General features: G+C 48.0%; 1 protein-coding gene across 4 annotated transcripts in view; it reads right to left on the minus strand.

Moving 5' to 3' along the window:
• The window catches only part of DHX30 (DExH-box helicase 30), a 62,842-nt gene that overhangs the window by 9,844 nt on the left and 31,696 nt on the right, over positions 1-21,302 (minus strand). For 3 of the 4 annotated variants that reach the window (XM_039477555.2, XM_039477556.2, XM_074403943.1), the window contains 2 exons: positions 14,101-14,231; positions 11,809-11,919 (listed from right to left, as the gene is read on the minus strand). In XM_039477555.2, coding sequence (XP_039333489.1) covers positions 11,809-11,919; positions 14,101-14,231 — 242 coding nt within the window. Of the gene's footprint in view, positions 1-11,808; positions 11,920-14,100; positions 14,232-16,468; positions 20,388-21,302 lie in introns of those variants that run through there. The other variant, XM_039477554.2, reaches the window with a different exon arrangement.

The raw sequence follows: 21,302 nt of genomic DNA on the forward strand, positions 1-21,302 counted from the left end.
ACCCAGGAGGCGGAGGTTGCGGTGAGCCAAGATTGCGCCATTGCACTCCAGCCTGGGTAACAAGAGCAAAACTCCATCTCAAAAAAAAAAAAAAAAAGGAATACATTCTAGAGAAATAACTTGAAATGTTAAAGCTATTTATATAAAAATATTTTAAATGTGTTATAGCTTCACGCTTTTCTAAAGAAAACATAAATTCAACATTTGCTAAGTCTCTAGCGTGTACACAGCAACATGTTGGCCACCTGAGCATCATCAGGAGAGACAAGACCTGGTCCTTGCCCTCAACCAGTTCACAATATAAGAGGCAGTTAGCCAAGGGCGGTGGTATGCACCTGTAGTCCCAGCTACTCAGGAGGCTGAAGCAAGAGGATCACTTGAGCTTTAGAGATCGAGGCTGTGGTAAGCCATGATCATACCACTTTAATGAACTCCAACCTGGGCAACAGAGCAAGGTCTCCAAAAAACAAAGAATTTAAGCGGCAGATGAGGAATGCAGATGACCAGGGTCGAAGAAACAAAGACATAAATGAGCAACCAGGAGAACAAGGAGCAGATGCCAAGAAAGCACAGGTGGCAGGAGCTGCCACTGGAGGTAAAGGCAACAAAGCCCGAGGGACAGCAAGAACATGGCTCGTCAGGTCTCTGACGTCAGGACCATGTGACAGCAGACAGCAGAGGCCATGGGCCAGGAACCTCTCTAAGGTGGCCTTTCAGTCCCACCCGACTCATGACAAGCTTGAAAGTAACCACAGCCTGCCTTCTTAAAAGTTTCTCCTGTCAGGCGCGGTGGTGCGCACCTGTAGTCCCAGCTACTCAGGAGGCTGAGGCTGGAGGATCGCTTGAGCCCAGGAGTTCTGGGCTGTAGTGTGCCATGCTGACCGGCTGTCCGCACTAAGTTCAGCCTCAGTATGGTGACCTCTCAGGAGCCGGGGAACACCAGGTTGCCTAAGGAGGAGTGAACTTGTTCAGTTTGGAAATGGAGCAGGTCAAAACTCCCATGCTGATCAGTAGTGGGATAGCACCTATAAATAGCCACTGCACTCCAGCCTGGGCAACACAGCGAGAGACCCCGTCTCTTAAAAAAAAAAAAAAAAAAAAAAAAAGTTTCTCCTTAGGTTTTTGTTTTGTTTTGTTTTGTTTTTTTAAATAGATGGAGTCTCTCTCTGTCACCCAGGCTGGAGTGCAGTGGTGCAATCTCGGCTCACTGCAACCTCCGCCTCCCGGGTCCTGGTTCAAGCAGTTGTCCTGCCTCAGCCTTCCGAGTAGCTGGGATTACAGGAACACACCACCATGCCCAGCTAATTTTTGGATTTTTAGCCAAGACAGGGTTTCACCATGTTGGCCAGGCTAGTCGTGAACTCCTGAACTCATAATCTGCCCACCTTGGCCTCCCAAAGTGCTGGGATTACAGGAGTGAGCTACCTGGCCTCTCCTTAGGTTTTTTTTTGTTTTGTTTTGTTTTGTTTTTGGTTTTTTTGAGGCAGAGTTTCACTCTTGTTATCCAGGCTGGAGTGCAATGGCACGATCTCGGCTCACCGCAACCTCCGCCTCCTGGGTTCAGGCAATTCACCTGCCTCAGCCTCCTGAGTAGCTGGGATTACAGGCATGCGCCACCATGCCCAGCTAATTTTTTCTATTTTTAGTAGAGACGGGGTTTCACCATGTTGACCAGGATGGTCTCGATCTCTTGACCTCGTGATCCACCTGCCTCGGCCTCCCAAAGTGCTGGGATTACAGGCTTGAGCCACCGCGCCCGGCCCTCTCCTTAGGTTTTTGAAATAATTAAATGTAATCTTAAAAATTCTATTCACAACACTAACAAAAACCATCACCTACCTAAGATGAACTAAGGTGGATGAAAAAGGTACAGACTGGCAAAGCTGCTCACAGCTGCGCATACTGACCCAGACTCTAAGCCACAGTGGCCCGAGTCTAGAGTGCCTTGCTCCAGCCCTTGGCCCTGGCAAGGACCATTCTTCAAGAATGAGCCTCTTCTATTTAGGAGGCTGGGGTGTATTTATGTCCGCCCATGGACACCTCCCTCTGCTGACTCAGTCCCCTCTGCTTGCCAGCACATCTCACCAAGCATGAGGGCAATGTGGAAAAACACATTTGGTTTGGGGGGGAAAGGGAAACGCTGAAGAAATGGGAGTATAGCCATTAAAAGGCTGAGTTCTAGAACAAAAAACAACTCCTGTAACTACAATGAGATCTCATCTCACACCATTAGGATCGCTATTCTCAAAAACACAGAAACAAAGTAACAAGCACTAGCTTGGATGTGGAGAAACTGGAAGCCTTGTGCACCACTGATGGGAAAGTCAGCCACTACAGAAAAAGAGTTTGGCAGCTAGGTGCTGTGGCTCCATGCCTGTAATCAAGCACTTTGGGAGGCCAAGGCAGGGGGGATCACAAGGTCAGAAGTTTGAGACCAACCTGGCCAATATGGTGAAATGCCATCTCTACTAATGTATAAAACTTAGTTGGGCGTGGTGGCACATGGCTGTAGACCCAGCTACTTAGGAAGCTGAGGTAGGAGAATCGCTTGAACCCGGGAGATGAAAATTGCAGTGAGTCAAGATGGCGCCACTGCACTCCAACCTGGGTAACAGAGCAAGACTCTCTATCAAAAAAAAAAAAAAAAAAAAAGTTTGGCAATTCAAAAAAAAAAAAAAAACAACGAGCAAAACATAATTACCATGATCCAGCAACACTACTTTGGGTCTGTACACAGAAAGCCGAAAGCAGAGTCACAGATATCAGTATACTCATGCTGACAGCAGCATTATTCACACTGTTAAAACATGGAAGCACCCCAACCATCCACTGATGGATGAATGTGTAAGTGAAATGTGGTATAACCTGAAAATGGAATACTATCCATTCCTTGAAAAGAAGGAATACTGGACACACACTAAAACACGTATGAACCTTCAGGGCATTATGCCAAGTAAAACTGTCAATCACAGAAGGACAAATATTGAATGGTTCTATTTATATGAGAAATCTAGAATAGTCAAATTCTCACAGACACAGAAAGAATGGTGGTTACCAGTGACTTGGGGCAGGAAATGGGGAGTTAGTTTGATGAATACAGAATGTGTTTTACAAAATGAAAAAGTTCTGGAGATTGGCTGCACAACAATATAAATATACTTAACACCACTGACCTAGACTTTAAAATGGTTAATGAGGCTGGGTTTGGGCTCATGCCTATAATCCCAGCACTTTGGGAGGCCAAGGTGGGTGGATTACGAGGTAAGGAGTTCAAGACCAGCCTGACCAACATGGTGAAACCCTGTCTCTACCAAAAATACAAAAATTAGGCTGGGCGCGGTAGCTCACACCTATAATTCCAGCACTTTGGGAGGCCGAGGCGGGTAGATCACGAGGTCAAGAGATCAAGACCATCCTGGTCAACAAGGTGAAACGCCGTCTCTACTAAAAATACAAAAAAATTAGCTGGGCATGGTGGCGTGCGCCTGTAGTCCCAGCTACTCGGGAGGCTGAGGCAGGAGAATTGCTTGAACCCAGGAGGCAGAGGTTGCAGTGAGCCAAGATTGTGCCATTGCACTCCAGCCTGGGTAATAAGTGTGAAACTCTGTCTCAAAAAAAAAAAAAAAATTGCCGGGCGTGGTGGCTCAAGCCTGTAATCCCAGCACTTTGGGAGGCCGAGGCGGGCGGATCACGAGGTCGAGAGATCGAGACCAACCTGGTCAACATGGTGAACCCCCTGGCCGGGTGCGGTGGCTCACGCCTGTAATCCCAGCACTTTGGGAGGCCGAGGCGGGCGGATCACGAGGTCAAGAGATCGAGACCATCCTGGTCAACATGGTGAAACCCCGTCTCTACTAAAAATACAAAACATTAGCTGGGCATGGTGGCGCGTGCTTGTAATCCCAGCTACTCAGGAGGCTGAGGCAGGAGAATTACCTGAGCCCAGGAGGCGGAGGTTGCGGTGAGCCGAGATCGCGCCATTGCACTCCAGCCTGGGTAACGAGAGCGGAACTCCGTCTCAAAAAAAAAAAAAAAAAAAAAAAAAAACATGGTGAAACCCCGTCTCTACTAAAGATACAAAAAATTAGCTGGGCATGGTGGCGCATGCCTGTAATCCCAGCTACTCAGGAGGCTGAGGCAGGTGAATTGCTTGAACCCGGGAGGCGGAGGTTGCGATGAGCCGAGATTGCGCCATTGCACTCCAGCCTGGGTAACAAGAGCGAAACTCCGTCTCAAAAAACTAAAAAAAAAAAATTAGCTGGGCGCAGTGGCGTGTGCCTATAATCCCAGCTACAGGAGACAGATGGATTGCCTGAGCCCAGGACCAGTCTTGGGAATACAGGAAGACCCTGTTCTCTATAAAATTAGCGGGGTATGGTGGTGCATGCCTGCCATCTCAGTTACTCAGGAGGCTGAGGTAGGAGAAACTCTTGAGCCTGGGAGGTGAAGGCTGCAGTGAGCCACGATGGCAGCACTGCACTCCAGCCTAGCCCACATGGCAAAACTCTGTCTCGAAACAAATAAATAAAAATAAAAACACAGCCGGGCGCGGTGGCTCAAGCCTGTAATCCCAGCACTTTCGGAGGCCGAGGCGGGTGGATCACGAGGTCGAGAGATCGAGACCAACCTGGTCAACATGGTGAAACCCTGTCTCTACTAAAAATACAAAAAATTAGCTGGGCATGGTGGTGCGTGCCTGTAATCCCAGCTACTCAGGAGGCTGAGGCAGGAGAATTGCCTGAACCCAGGAGGCGGAGGTTGCGGTGAGCCGAGATCGCGCCATTGCACTCCAGCCTGGGTAATAAGAGCGAAACTCCGTCTCAAAAAATAAAAAAATAAAAAAATAAAAACACAGATAAACCTGGAAGACGTTAAGTAAGCCAGACGCAAAGAAAATACCACATGGGCTGTGCGCATCACTTGAGGTTCAGGAGTTAAAGACCAGCCTGGACAACATGGCGAAACCCTGTCTCTACAAAAAATCCAAAAATTAGCTGGGCATGGTGGCACATACCTGTAATCCCAGCTACTCAGGAGGCTAAGGCATGAGAATTCCTTGGACCTAGGAGGCAGAAATTGCAGTGAGTCAAGATTGCTCCACTGCACTCTAAGTGATACAGCCAGACTCTGTCTCAAAAACAAAACAAAACAAAAATACCACATGATCTTACTTATATGTGGAATCTAAAATAAGTTGAATATACAGAAACAGAGTAGACCTGGTGATTACTAGGGGCAAGAAAAAAAGAGGAATGAGGAGATGTAGGTCCAAGGATATAGTTACAAATAAAGAAGAATAAATCTGAAAGTCTAATGTACACCATAAGGACTATTTATATTGTATTATAAACTGGAAATTTGCTAAGGGTATATTTTTTTCTCTTTTTTTTTGAGACATAGAGTCTCACCCTGTCGCCCAGGCTGGAGTGCAATGGCACGATCTCCGCTCACTGCAACCTCCGCCTTCCAGGTTCAAGCAATTCTCCGGCCTCAGCCTCCCAAGTAGCTGAGATAACAGACACCTACCACCATGCCCAGCTAATTTTTTGTATCTTTAGTAGAGATGGGGTTTCACCATGTTGGTCAGACTGCTCTCGAACTCCTGACTTTGTGATCTGCCTGCCTCGGCCTCCCTAAGTTCTAGGATTACAGGTGTGAGCCACCATACTCAGTTGTTTTTTTTTTTTTTTTTTTTTGGAGACAGAGTCTTACTCTGTTGCCCAGGCTGGAGTGCAGTGACGCGATCTCTGCTCACTGCAACCTCTGCTTCCCTGGTTCAAGCGATTCTCCTGCCTCAGCCTCCTGAGTAGCTGGGATTACAGGTGCCCACCACCATGCCCAACTAATTGTTTGCATTTTTTTTTTTCTTTTTTTGAGACGGAGTTTCGCTCTTGTTACCCAGGCTGGAGTGCAATGGCGCGATCTTGGCTCACCGCAACTTCCACCTCCTGGGTTCAGGCAATTCCCCTGCCTCAGCCTCCTGAGTATCTGGGACTACAGGCATGCACCACCATGCCCAGCTGATTTTTTGTATTTTTAGTAGAGACGGGATTTCACCATGTTGACCAGGATGGTCTCGATCTCTTGACCTCGTGATCCACCCGCCTCGGCCTCCCAAAGTGCTGGGATTACAGGCTGAGCCACCACGCCCGGCCCTAATTGTTTGTATTTTCAGTAGAGATGGGGTTTTGCCATGTTGGCCAGGCTGGTTTTGAACTCCAGGCCTCAACTGATCCACATACTTCAGCCTCCCAAAATGCTGGAATTACCAGCATGAGCCACCATGCCCAGCCTTCAGTGCTCTAACCACAAAGAAAGATAACTATCTGAGGTGACAGATATCTTAATTTGCTTGACTGTAGTATTCATTTTACTGTGTGTTTATGAAAGTGTATGTGAGTATGAAACATCATACTGTACATATTAAATAAAGACAATTTAAAAAAATTTGACCAGGACCTGTGACTCACACCTATAATCCCAGCACTTTGGGAGGCTAAGGTGAGAGGACCACTTCAGCCCAGGAGTTCAAGACCAGTCTGGGTAACCTAGTGGGACCCCATCTCCACAGGGCAAAAAAAAAAAGGCCAGGCACAGTGGATCACACCTGTAATCCCAGCACTTTGGGAGCCCAAGACAGGCAGATTGCTTGAATTTAGGAGTTTAAGACCAGCCTGGCCAACACGGCAAAACCCTGTCTCTACAAAAAATATAAAAACTAAGGCCGGGCGCGGTGGCTCAAGCCTGTAATCCCAGCACTTTGGGAGGCCGAGGCGGGTGGATCACGAGGTCAAGAGATCGAGACCATCCTGGTCAACATGGTGAAACCCCGTCTCTACTAAAAGTGCAAAAAATTAGCTGGGCATGATGGCACGTGCCTGTAATCCCAGCTACTCAGGAGGCTGAGGCAGGAGAATTGCCTGAGCCCAGGAGGCGGAGGTTGCGGTGAGCCGAGATCGCGCCATTGCACTCCAGCCTGGGTAACAAGGGCGAAACTCCGTCTCAAAAAAAAATATATATATATATATATATAAAAACTAAAAACATTAGCTGAGCATAGGGGCACATACTTGTAGGCCCAGTTACTTGGGAGGCTGAGACGGGAGCATTGCTTGAGCCTGGAAGTCAGAGGTTGCATTGAGCCAAGACTGCACACTGCACTCCAGCCTGAGCAACAGAGTGAGATCCCATCTCAAAAAGAAAAAAAAAAAAAAGCTGGGCACAGTGGCTAACACCTGTAAGCCCAGCACTTTGGGAGGCTGAGGCCAGTGGATCACCTGAGGTCACCACTTTGAGACCAGCTGGCCAACATGGTGAAACCCTGTCTCTACTAAAAAACAGAAAAATTAGCCGGGTGTGGTGTCACGTGTCTGTAATCCCAGCTACTCTGGAGGCTGAGGCAGGAGAATCACTTGAACCCGGAAGGCAGAGGTTACAGTGAGCCACTGCACTCCAGCCTGGGTAACAGGGTCAGACTCTGTCTCAAACAAACAAACAAAAAAAATTAGATGTTCCATGTGGAATAAAATCATCCATGGCTGAGAACCACTGAGGTACAGCTACCCTATGGGAGATGGAGATTTTCAAGACATTAAACACATAATGGTTCAATCTAAAAGATATAAGATTCCCCAGAAATGAAAAAAAATTAGCTGCACATGTTGTGTGTGCCTGTAATCCCAGCTACCTGGGAGCTAAGGCAGGAGGCTTGGAGTTCAAGACCTGCCTGGGCAACACAGCTAGACCCTAGACCCTATTTCAGTCAATCAAAATGTTTTAGAGGGTGGAAGAGGAAAAGGTACTTGAGAATGACCTAGAGAGAAAAGGGAAGTAGAGGTCTTCCAGTGGCTGAGGACAAAACGCATGGCAGTGCCAAGGCTACAGAGCACTGTGGGGATACAGAAGTACCCAAAGGCCAGGCATAGTCAGCCCACAACTGTAATCCCAGCACTTTGGGAGGCCAAGGCAGAAGGATCGCTTGAGCCTAGGAATTAGAGACCAGCCTTGGCAACAGAGTAAAACTCTGTCTCTATTTTAAAAAAAAAAAAAAAAAAAAAAAAAAAAGGCCAGACACGGTGGCTTATGAATATAATCCCAGCACTTTGGGAGGCCGAGGCAGGTGAATCATGAGGTAAGGATTGGAGACCAGCCTGGCCAGTACGGTGAAAACCTGTCTCTACTAAAAATACAAAAATAGGGCTGGGCGCGGTGGCTCACACCTGTAATCCCAGCACTTTGGGAGGCCAAGGCGGGTGGATCACGAGGTCAAGAGATCGAGACCATCCTGGTCAACATGGTAAAACCCCGTCTCTACTAAAAATACAAAAAAAAATTAGCTGGGCATGGTGGCGCGTGCCTGTAATCCCAGCTACTCAGGAGGCTGAGGCAGGAGAACTGCCTGAACCCAGGAGGCGGAGGTTGCGGTGAGCCGAGATCGTCCCATTGCACTCCAGCCTGGGTAACAAGAGCGAAATTCTGTCTCAAAAAAAAAAAACAAAAAGAAAAAGAAACAAAAATAGCCAGGCATGGTGGTGGGCGCCTGTAATCCCAGCTACTTAGAGGCTGAGGCAGGAGAACTGTTTGAACCTGGAAGGTCAAGGTTGTAGTGAGCCAAAGATTGTGCCACTGCGCTCCAGTCTGGGCAACAGAGCGAAACTTCAATTCAAAAAAAATTTTTTTTTAAGATATTAACTGGCTCTCAAACTAAAAAAAATAAAAAATAAATAAAAGATATTAACTGGCTCTCAAGTTAATATAAAATGGATCATTTTATCAGCCTCTCCAAATATAACCAAAGGTTCAAGAATAAGGAAAATGCCAAGACGATGGGGAGGAAGGAAAAAAAAAGAAAAAGGAAAAGGCCTTCAGAGAGAAACTAAAAACCTAAAGTGTGCAATGAGGAAAAAGATTTAAAGAAGTCCAAAAGCTTTTTTTTTTTTCCTCCGATTTTTTTAATTGTGTAAAATACATACAGGCTGGGTGCAGTAGCCCACGCCTGTCATCCCAGCACTTTGGGAGGCTGAGGCAGGAGGATGGCTTGAACCCAGGAGTTCAAAACCAGCCTCAGCAATATAGCAAGACCCCATCTCTATTAAAAAAAAAAAAAATAGGTAACTAGCGGCCATGAACAAAGATGGCCAAGACAGCAGAACAGAGAAAACACAAGCACAGAGAGCTGTTTGCAGTAGATGAGAGCCAACGGAAGAAATCAGAGTACTGCCTGTAGAAAAGAACCAGAAGAGAAAGAATCTGAAAATTAAACAAAAGGGCAAGAAGGGAGATGGATAAGAGACACAGAGAAAGGGGACTGTTACAGTTTGGGTGTCTGTCCCCTCCACATCTCATGCTGACATGTGATCCCCAATGACAAAGTGTGAAGTGTTTGGGTCACGGGGGCAGATTCCTCATGAATGGCTTGATGCCCTCCCCACAGTAGTGAAAGAGCTCTTGCCCTGTCAGTTCACACAAGAGCTACTTGTTTAAATGACCCTGGCTTCCTTCTCCCTGTGTGACATACCAGCTCCCCTTCCCTTCCACCATGACTTCCTGAGGCCTCACCAGAAGTCAAGCAGATGCTGGCACCAGGTTTCTTGTAGTCTGCAAAACTGTGAGACAAACTTCTTTTTGTTTTTTTGTTTGTTTGTTTTTTTAAATAAATTACCTGGTTTCCTGTATTCCATTATAGCAATGAACTATTATAGGAACAGAGAAAAGAAATGGGTATTATGGGGGCCCAGAATAGCAAGAGGGACCTTCCTCTTCAAGTGGAGGAAAGAGAAAGGAACAGTAAGAGCCTGGAGACCATGAGTAGAAGAGAAGCTGAGGGAATATGCGGCCTACGGCTTTTTCTTGTCAGGGCAGAGATGAAGACTTAGGAACCTGGCCAGGTGCAGTGGTTCACACCTGCAATCCCAGCACTGTGGGAAGCTGAGGTGGGAGGATTGCTTGAGACCAGGAGTTTGAGACCAGCCTGGGCAACAGGAAAAAACCCCATCTCTACAAAAAATACAAAAAAATTAGCCAGGCATTGTGGTGCAGGCCTGCAGTCCCAACAACTGGGGAGGTTGAGATGGGAAGATGGCTTGAGCCTGGGAGGTCAAGGAGGCAGTGAGCCATGATCATGCCACTGCACTCCAGCCTAGGCAACAGAGCAAGACCCTGTCTCAAAAAAAAAATCAGAGTGGGCATGGTGCTGCATGTCTGTAGTCTCAGCACTTTGTGAGGTGGAGGCAAAAGGACTGTTTGAGGCCAGGAGTTTGAGACCAACCTGAGCAACACAGCAAGACCTCATCTCTACTACAAATAAAAATATTTTTAAAAATTAAAAAAAAAGAGATCGGACTACATGGCTATACAGAAAAACCTACAGGAAATGAGAAAAAAAAACAAACCAACACAAAAATACATCCATCATGCTACATATAGAAAGTTTTTCATAAAGTGGTTCCTCTCTGTAGTTTTTTTTATTTTTCCTTCACGATGAAGTTTTTATTATTTATTTATGTATTTATTTATTTATTGCATTTTAGGTTTTGGCCTCTCTGTAGTTTTTAAAAACACAGCAAATAGGCTGGATAGTTTTTAAAACCACAGCAAATAGATTATGAACTCATGCCTGTAATCCTAACACTTTGGGAGGTCGAGGCAGGCGGATCACTTGAGGTCAGGAGTTCAAGACCAGCCTGGCCAACAGGATGAAACCCGTCTCTACTAAAAATACAAAAATTAGCCAGGCGTGGTGGTGGGCGCTTGTAATCCCAGCTACCTGGGAGCCTGACACACGAGAATCACTTGAACCTGGGACGTGGAAGTTGCAGTAAGATAAGATCACACCACTGCGCTCCAGCCTGGGCAACTGAGCAAGACTGTCTCAAAACAAATAACAGAAAACAGCCGGGCGCGGTGGCTCAAGCTTGTAATCCCAGCACTTTGGGAGGCCGAGGCGGGTGGATCACGAGGTCGAGAGATCGAGACCATCCTGGTCAACATGGTGAAACCCCATCTCTACTAAAAATACAAAAAATTAGCTGGGCATGGTGGCACATGCCTGTAATCCCAGCTACTCAGGAGGCTGAGGCAGGAGAATTGCCTGAACCCAGGAGGCGGAGGTTGCGGTGAGCCGAGATCGCGCCATTGCACTCCAGCCTGGGTAACAAGAGCGAAACTCCGTCTCAAAAAAAAAAAAAAAAAAAAAGAAAACAGATAAAGCTATATACATGCCGAGCGCGGTGGCTCAAGCCTGTAATCCCAGCACTTTGGGAGGCCGAGGCAGGTGGATCACGAGGTCGAGAGATCAAGACCATCCTGGTCAACATGGTGAAACCCCGTCTCTACTAAAAGTGCAAAAAATTAGCTGGGCATGGTGGCACGTGCCTGTAATCCCAGCTACTCAGGAGGCTGAGGCAGGAGAATTGCCTGAGCCCAGGAGGCGGAGGTTGCGGTGAGCCAAGATCGCGCCATTGCACTCCAGCCTGGGTAACAAGAGCGAAACTCCGTCTCAAAAAAAAACAAAAAACAAAAAACAAACAGAAAAAGCTATATACATGTATATATATAATGAAGTTATATATACACTGTGTGTGTGTGTGTGTGTGTGTGTGTGCGCGCGCGCGCGTGCGGGGGGGGGGTGTGTGTGTAACTATAATTTTTTCGTCTCATTGGCTGAACAGCAAGAAAGGAAACTAGGAAGTGGGAAGGGCTAAGGACAAGTGAGTGATGCAACACTATGCCAACCTCTACCAATAAGAACAAAGAGCAAGGAGTTTCCCAGGAGGAAGGTCTGCATGGCTTTCACTGAGGGAGGGTCACCTTGAACAGCTGGCAGGCCGCAGCTGCAGCCTGCCGCTCAGCATCAATCTTCTTGCTGCCATAGCCTTCTACCTCCACGCTCTTGGGCCACTTTATGTGCAGTGTGACTTTCTGGGGAAGAGAACAGAGAATCAGAACTCTTGCCACTCCAGAGTTGTTGCAAATCACATGGAGAATAAACAGCTGTGGACCTCACAGCAGCAACAGGCTAGGCTCAGAGTTGAGAGCAGAAGACAGAAACTCAATCCCATTATTAACTCCTTAAAGGCTCTAACCCTCCCACCATGAAACCATTTGTTCTACCCCAAGCTGTTTTGCTTCTTTGAGGTGCCATGTTCTAGCCAGAGGCCAAGCTGGAATCCATCTTTATTACAAAAATTGTTGGGGAATAGGGTCTCACTCTGATGCCCAGCATGGAGTGCAGTGGTGCAATCACAGCTCACTGTAGCCTCAACCTCCTAGGTTCAACCAATCCTCTCATCTCAGCTTCCCTAGTACTGGGACTACAGGCCTGCACCATAATGCTTGGCTAATTTTTTTTTTTTATTTTATAGAAATGAGGTCCCGCCGGGCGCGGTGGCTCAAGCCTGTAATCCCAGCACTTTGGGAGGCCGAGGCGGGTGGATCACGAGGTCGAGAGATCGAGACCATCCTGGTCAACGTGGTGAAACCCCGTCTCTACTAAAAATACAAAAAATTAGCTGGGCATGGTGGCGCGTGCCTGTAGTCCCAGCTACTCAGGAGGCTGAGGCAGGAGAATTGCTTGAACCCAGGAGGCAGAGGTTGCAGTGAGCCGAGATCGTGCCACTGCACTCCAGCCTGGGTAACAAGAGCGACACTCTGTCTCAAAAAAAAAAAAAAAAGAAATGAGGTCCCACTATGTTGCCCAGGCTGGTCTTAAAACCCCAGGCTCAAGGGATCCTCCCTACTCAGCCTCCCAAAGTGCTGGAATTACAGCCATAAACCACCACACCCGCCAGGCGCGGTGGCTCACACCTGTAATCCCAGCACTTTGGGAGGCCGAGGCGGGAAGATCACGAGGTCAAGAAATCGACATCCTGGTCAACATGGTGAAACCCCGTCTCTACTAAAAATACAAAAAATTGGCTGGGCATGGTGGCACATGCCTGTAATCCCAGCCACTCAGGAGGCTGAGGCAGGAGAATTGCCTGAACCCAGGAGGTGGAGGTTGTGGTGAGCCGAGATTGCGTCATTGCACTCCAGCCTGGGTAACAAGAGCGAAACTCCGTCTCAAAAAAAAAAAAAAAAAAGGGCCGGGCGCCGTGGCTCACGCCTGTAATCCCAGCACTTTGGGAGGCCGAGGCGGGTGGATCATGAGGTCAAGAGATCGAGACCATCCTGGTCAACATGGTGAAACCCCGTCTCTACTAAAAAAACAAAAAATTAACTGGGCGTGGTGGCGCGTGCCTGTAATCCCAGCTACTCAGGAGGCTGAGGCAGGAGAATTGCCTGAACCCAGGAGGCGGAGGTTGCGGTGAGCCGAGATCGCGCCATTGCACTCCAGCCAGGGTAATGAGCGAAACCCTGTCTCAAAAAAAAAAAAAAAAACCCACCACACCCAGGCCCCATTTTTATCTTTAAAAATCATCCAGGCTGAGAGCAGTAGTGGCTCCCAGCATTTTGGGAGGCTGAGGAGGGAAGATCCCTTAAGCCAAGGGGTTTGAGACCACCCTGTGCAACATAGCAAGAACCCATCTCTACAAAAAATACAGAAAATTAGCTGAGCGAGGTGGTACCTGCCTGCAGTCCCAGCTACTCTGGAGGCTGAGGCAGGAGGATCACTTGATCCCAGGAGTTTGAGGTTACTGTGAGTTACGACCGCACCACTGCACTCCAGCCTGAGTGACAGAGAGACTCTGATTCTGTCTCTACAAAAATAAATAAAATAAATGTTAAAAAAAAAAATCATTCAAAATGGTTTGCCTGCATGCTCCTGTAGTTCAAGAATTTATAGGACTCTAAGGGCAGGAATTCTCGTCATCAACTCTAACCCTCCACAGTGCTTAGTTGATGGGGAACAAAAACCAAGGATCAGTGTAGGGACCTGTCTTAGACAAGATGGTGCCTCATTTGCCCTATGTTCCGCTTCCCTAATCCAGGCATGTGTATTCTGGCTGTTCTTCAAACCTAGCTTTGCTCTGAGTATCTGCTAACCATTTTAATTCAGGAAACCCATTCTATGGCCTCCTTGACAAAGAAACCTAAGAAAGAAAGGACAAACAGTCTCCTTTCTCAGTCATATCAGTGTTTTTCCTTGCCACCAGCAGTTACCTTTTTCTTCGGTCCATTTGTGTGCACGTAGACTAGTTTGTCTTTTGCATGTGAGATGCCAAGGGCTCTTCCAATCACACTGTTGAGAAGATTTTTGGGCTGTGGGAACTCTTTTAATAGGTCCCTAGAAGCTAAGAAAATAAGAACAAAAGCATTACAGTTGTTCTTTTTCTTTTAAAAACTCCATGGGGCAACCCTGGGCTGGATTCTGAGGATGTTGGCTCATGACCCCAAACCACCCAGGAGCATCTTGAAAAACAAAGGAGGAATGACTTCAGGATTTACAGGGGAGAGTGGGGCAAGATCCACCAGAATAACTCACTCCAATAACCATCTCTTGAAGGAAAAGGGCTAATGACCCACACACCACAGAAGGGAATCTACCAGCATCCTCTTCCCCGCCCGACTTCCTTATTTCATACATCAGCTACAGAAGCCTGGTTGGTTAATAAACCCTCCTAGTCTGATGTCTGAAAGAAAGTACTAAACAAACAAACAAACGAACAAAAAATACAAAAACAAAAATCCACCACACACACAAACTGGAGATCAAGACAATGCAAGGCCCCTCCTAAAATAAGATACACAGAAGAGAGGCCTGGCCGCATGTATCTCAAGTGATGAGACCCAGACGCTGAAGACCAGGCCCCAGCTCTCAAGTATACCTAAGCACACTGCAAAAGGCTTCCACAGAGCCAAACTATGTGTGGGGCCTGATTAAAGACCTCTACAGCTGGTTACAGTGGCTCATGCCTGTAATCCTAGCACTTTGGGAGGCTGAGGCAGGCAGATTACCTGAGGTCAGGAGTTCAAGACCAGCCTGACCAACAGGGTGAAACCACCATCTCTACTAAAAATACAAAAATTAGCTGGGTGTGGTGGCTAACACCTGTAATCCCAGCTACTCAGGAGGCTGAGGCAGGAGAATCACTTGAACCCACGAGGCAGAGATTGCAGTGAGCCGAGATTGCGCCATTGCACTCCAGCCTGAGCAAAATCCCGTCTCAAAAAAATAATTAATTAATTTTAAAAGACCTCTACATCTGAGCAGGAATGAGTTATTCCTCCTCCAAGTTCTCTGGAATCATAGGGAAAACTGATGCATCAGACACCATGAGAGGTGCCTTGCTTCTTTTCACTTGTTTTTTGGATCAATCCCAGAGCAGAAATGGGTGAGATGTCTACCTAGAGGAAGCTTGTACCAGACACAAGGCTTAACCAGGTCATGAAGAGGTCTGCTAGGAACATGGGGGTTCATATTCTCCACTCTAGTCTCTGGCAGCTCCAAAAGGAGCCCTATATATGCACATGTGCACCTGCATGTACACTGATCACCCGGGAAGCTTTTTCACCGCATGGGCATCCAGCTCCCCACAGGGCACCTGAGAATGACAGCTGTTGGAGGAAGCTCTTTATTTTGAGGAAAAAAAAAAAAAAAAAAAAAAAATGCCTCCAAGCATTCTGATGTAACTCTGCTGCTGGTTTGAGTTTCCTTGGAACAGAGTCCTGTGTCAAGTGGCCAGGATGGAGAACACCTGGTCCTGTCTCCCTCTAAGCGGTAACTTGTAAAGCAACTAAGATTCAAGCAATTAAGAAACCATATATAGGCCGGGTGCCATGGCTCACGCTTATAATCCTAGCACTTTGGGAGGCCGAGGTGGGTGGATCACCTGAGGTCAGGAGATCAAGACCAGCCTGGCCATCATGGAGAAACCCCATCTTTTTAAAAAAAAAAAAAAAAAAAAAAAGAAACCATATATAAGTGGACTTAGGGGGACTGGTCACAGAGGGACCTAACTCTGAATAGCCCTACGAGACCCACTGGTTTAACAACAGAGATGCACTGAGACTCCCCCCCCCGCCTTCAGCTCTATAAGGTTGGTGGAGACTGGCATTCTCTACCCACCTTTGATGCTTTCGCCAGCTTTATTCTCTGCACTATTCGGGAGGCACAAAGCTGGAGTCCACCAGAGCGGTCATTCTGTCCCTATTTGAGATCCTGATGTATCAGGAGTATTTTGGGCTATTTCTCACACTGGTGAAGGTATGCTTATCCCTAGAAGCTCTAGCCCTTGGCTACTCATCCTGGCAGGAGTGGACTTTTACTCGTTTTCCCCACTCTCTCGAGGTCTCGCGCCTCTCAACTATTCTTGCCAGAAGCAGGTAGATACTCTTTAAGGGTCCACTGGGGCCTGTGCCACGCTAAGCTTTACAAACACAGCAGGGCGGCGGCCCGCCGGCGGATGGCGAACTTGGCCGCTATGAAAGAGAGGACCCCAGGCCGCCAGGCCGGGTTTCGGCCCGCGCCCCTGGCGCTGCCATCCCAGGAGTCAAGGGCGTAGCCGCCCACGCTCGCTGCTGCCCTCACCGTTCACCATAGTTCCGTCGCCTTCCCTAGGCCCGCCGGGGGCCATCCCTGACTCGGCCTCGGTGGCCTCCTTGGTGCAGTCGGAGGGGGCGCAGCCTGACGAGAAGCCGCGCGAGCGACCCCGTGGTCCAGCAGAGTAGGGACCCAGCGGCCGCAGGCGCGGAGACACGCCGGCGACCAGCGCCATGAGCCTCTTGGCGGCCGCCATCGTGCTCCCGCCGACCCCCGCGGCCTGTGTGCTGAAGAGACCGGGCAAAGAGAACGGGAGTGGCCGGCCCGAGCTCTGCGCGCCCCCTGCCGGCCGGGCGGACCCGACGGCCGAGCACAGAGGAGGACGGCCGAGCCCAGATGAGGGCATCCGCAGCCCGCCCTAGCTCACTACAGCCCTGAGCCTCCAGTAAGCGGGTTCGGCGCGGCCCAGGGATTGGACCCTGCCGAGCTCTCTCTCCCGCAAATCTAAACCGGCAGTCATGTGGATCGGCGGCAGGAAGACGGAATGGGACTTTTGGGGAGAAAATAATGTTAGGCCTTAGCTCAATGTCATAGAAGGAAGCGAAGTTAGTTCCCTACTAATTGTTCGTATCTCTCAACATGTTTCTAGCAAATCGGCAGCCCCACTTTTTTTTTTTTTTTTTTTTTTTTTGAGACGGAGTCTCGCTGTGTTGCCCAGGCTGGAGTGCACTGGCTAGATATCAGCTCACTGCAACCTCCGCCTCCTGGATTCAAGTTATTCTCCTGCCTCAGCCTCCCAAGTAGCTGGGATTACAGATGCCTGCCATCACACCCAGCTAATTTTTGTATTTGCTAATTTTTTTATTTTTAGTAGAGACCAGGTTTCCCCAGGTTGGTCAGGCTGGTCTGAACTCCTGACCTCAGGTGATCCAACCACCTCGGCCTCCCAAAGTGCTGGGATAACAGCCACCGCGCCCCACCACCCCCATCTTATTTAATGGCTTACAAAGTAAACCTGGTGAAGATCTGGAGCCAGGGCAGGGTGTGGTGGCTCACACCTGTAATCCCCACACTTTGGGAAGCTGAGGCAGGTGGACTGCTTGAGCCCCGGATTTTGAGACCGGCCTGGGCAACATAGTGAGACCCCGACGCTATTATCTTTAAAAACAAAAAAGATCGGCCGGGCACCGTGGCTCAAGCCTGTAATCCCAGCACTTTGGGAGGCCAAGGCGGGTGGATCACGAGGTCAAGAGATCGAGACCATCCTGGTCAACATGGTGAAACCCCGTCTCTACTAAAGGTGCAAAACATTAGCTGGCATGGTGGTGCGTGCCTGTAATCCCAGCTACTCCGGAGGCTGAGGCAGGAGAATTGCCTGAACCCGGGAGGCGGAGGTTGCGGTGAGCCGAGATCACACCATTGCACTCCAGCCTGGGTAACAAGAGAGAAACTCCGTCTCGAAAAAAAAAAAAAAAAAAGATCTGGAGGCAGGCCAAGGAAGACCTCTTCTTCAACATAAGCAGAAACAGATGTAATCCTCAGGGCTGGAGGGGAAGGTGAAAACACCCAACTTTGGACACTGCCAAGAACTGAGCTGGTCCAGCGTGAAGTCCAGCAGTGAAATTGCTGTTCCTCACTTGCTGGAAAGCCAAATAGGATTTCATTTCCAAAATATTCTGCCTGGATCTTAGCCAGGCTCATTCTTCTTCTGCCTCCTATGGCCTTGAGGAGCAGGGCTCTGGGTCAATTGGGAATCAGATTGAATCTGTATGTTAAGGGTAGTGACAGTTGCAGAGCCAGGGCCTCAAGGTCTCAGTCCCTTGGTGGGGAAGGAGAGGGCAATGGGAGGGGGACTTGTGTGGGAGGTAGTGGCAAAAATATTAAGGGAAAAACAGTAGAGAAAGTTACACAGTATAGTCTCAAACCCTTTTGAAAAGCCTGAAAGTTTTTTCATATTTTCAGGAGAAGTTTTGGCTGAAGGCAGCCTAAAACCCCCTTACATTTAGTTAATAAGTAAAGCAAAGGCCAAACATGGTGGCTCACGCCTGTAATCCCAGGCACTTTGGGAGGCTGAGGCAGGTGGATCACAAGGTTGAGAGACCTAGACCCATCACAGCCAAATGGTGAAACCCCATCTCTACTCAAAATACAAAATATTAGCTGGGCACAGTGGCGCACAACTATAGTCCCAGCTGCTCAGGAGGCTGAGGGAGGAGAATCACTTGCATCAGGGAGGTGGAGGTTGCAGTGAACCAAGATTGTGCCACTGCACTCCAGCCTGGCAACAGAGCGAGACTCCATCTCAAAAACTAAAAACTAAAAAATAAATAAGTAAAGCAAATAGCTAAAGTATGTAGAAAAGTTTAACTAACTTGTTTACTCAGGTAGTCTTAAAACTAACCTTTAAGCTGGATGGCCCTCTCATGAAAACGTTGACCAAAGATATTACTCCTAATGGTATTTGCTTTAAGCATCAGAACCTGTCCTTTAATCTTTTATTTATTTATTTATTTATTTTGGAGACAAGAGTCTTGCTCTCTCATCAGGGGCTAGAGTGCAATGGCACTATCTCAGCTCACTGAAATCTTTGCCTGCTGGGTTCAAGTGATTCCCCTGCCTCAGCCTCCTGAGTAGCTAGGACTACAGGCACATGCCACCACACCCAGCTAACTTTTTTATTTTTTAGTAGACAGGGTTTCACCATGTTGTCCAGGATGACCTTGATCTCTTGACCTCGTGATCCACCCACCCAGGCCTCCCAAGGTGCTGGGATTACAGGCGTGAGCCACTGCGCCCAGCCTTTTTTTTCTTTTTGAGACAGGAGTCTTGCTGTGTCGCCAGCCTGAAGTGCAGTGGCGTGATCTCAGCTCGTTGCAACCTCTGCCTCCAGGGTTCAAGCGATTCTCCTGCCTCAGCCTCTCCAGTAGCTAGGACTAGTCATGTGCCCTGCTAATTTTTGTATTTTTAGTAGAGATGGGGTTTCTACTAAACGAGGATGGTCTTGATCTCTTGACCTCATGATCCGCCCACCTTGGCCTCCCAAAATGCTGGGATTACAAGCATGAGCCACCATGCCTGGCCCTGCCCTTTAATCTTTCAATCTAGTAGTGCTGACCCAAGCCTTTGTCAATTAAACTTTGCTAAATAAATGCGAGTCTCACCGGCTGAAGAAGGCCAGTGGTTGCAACTGTTTACAGTACTCTCCAAGGAGTCTGTAAGAAGCAACAGACCCTCAGCTGGACTGGCAAAGCATAGTATCTGTGTGTCAGTGTATTTTATTTATCCGTCACTGAGTCAAGGTCTGCAGGACAGACCCCTGCAAGTAGTGACCCCAACAGCCTTGGACAGAGGTTGGCAGTGTAGCTGGAGGTAAGCTGGGAGGGAGGGATGTGTTTGCTTTGTAAGTCCAGGTCTGAATCTGATAAGCCCTGGAAGAGCTTGTTAAAACAGGCTGCCAGATGGTTTGAGCCTGAGCAGAGACATGACGCAGCCTCTTCCATGAAGGCAGAGCCAAGACCATGGTTTCAGAACGGCCTGCAGTTCGCTTCTCCATACACACTAATGTGTGTGGAGGATTCCGCCAGAGCACCAATGCCAGGTAAGAAAGTGAACCAAGTCAGAAACTTCTGAAGTAGAAGTGTTCTAAAGGTGGTGAGTCACAACAAAAATCATAGTACACTTTGTAGTAAAATTTTTAAGCATGTTATTTTCTGTTGAAGTTTACAAAGGAAAAAAAGTAATGTTTTATACTGTCTACTAAAAGGAAAGGAACATAGCACATAGGACTCTATCTAGATGGCATCCAGCCCAGGAGGCAGGCTCCAGGCCTACTCACTTAGCAGGTGCTGAGCTGTCACTGCACCAAGTCTTACTGGTTTCAGTTTGACATTTCAGATTTCTTATTGCTCAAAAAATGAACTCGAGGGAACCCCCGTAAGTCAAGCAGGGAACACCCAGGATTAAAAAAAAAAAAAAAAGGCCGGGCGCGGTGGCTCAAGCCTGTAATCCCAGCACTTTGGGAGGCCGAGGCGGGTGGATCACGAGGTCAAGAGATCGAGACCATCCTGGTCAACATGGTGAAACCCCGTCTCTACTAAAAATACAAAAAATTAGCTGGGCATGGTGGCGCATGCCTGTAATCCCAGCTACTCAGGAGGCTGAGGCAGGAGAATTGCCTGAACCCAGGAGGCGGAGGTTGCGGTGAGCCGAGATCGCGCCATTGCACTCCAGCCTGGGTAACAAGAGCGAAACTCCGTCTCACAAAAAAAAAAAAAAAAAAGAACTCGAATTTGTTAGTAACAGTTATTTATTTATTTTTTTTTTTACTAGATCTGTAACTTTTATAAATACAAATAGCATGTAATGGTTTCTTAAAAAGTGTTCTGGCCGGGCATGGTGGCAGAGGCCTGTAATTCCAGCATTTTGGGAGGCCGAGGCGGGTAGATCATGAGGTCGGGAGTTCAAGACCAGCCTGGCCAAGATGGTGAAACCCTGTCTCTACTAAAAAAATACAAAAAATTGACAGGGTGCAGTGGCTCACGCCTGTAATCCCAACACTTTGGGAGGCTGAGGTGGGTGGATCACGAAGTCAAGAGATAGAGATCATCCTGGCCAACATGGTGAGACCTCGTCTCTACTAAAAATACAAAAATTAGCTGGGTGTGGTGGCACACATCTGTAGTCCCAGCTACTCAGGAGGCTGAGAATAATAATCACTTGAACCCAGGAGGCAGAAACTGCAGTGAGCTGAGATGATGCCACTGCAATCCAGCCTGGCAACAAAACGAGAGTCTCAAAAAAAAAAAAAAGAAAGAAAGAAAGAAAGAAAGAAAGAAAGCAATACAAAAAATTAGCCAGGCATGGTGTCGGGTGCCTGTAATCC

The sequence above is a fragment of the Saimiri boliviensis genome, chromosome 8 (assembly GCF_048565385.1).
Source record: "Saimiri boliviensis isolate mSaiBol1 chromosome 8, mSaiBol1.pri, whole genome shotgun sequence".
Taxonomy (NCBI): Eukaryota; Metazoa; Chordata; class Mammalia; order Primates; family Cebidae; genus Saimiri; species Saimiri boliviensis.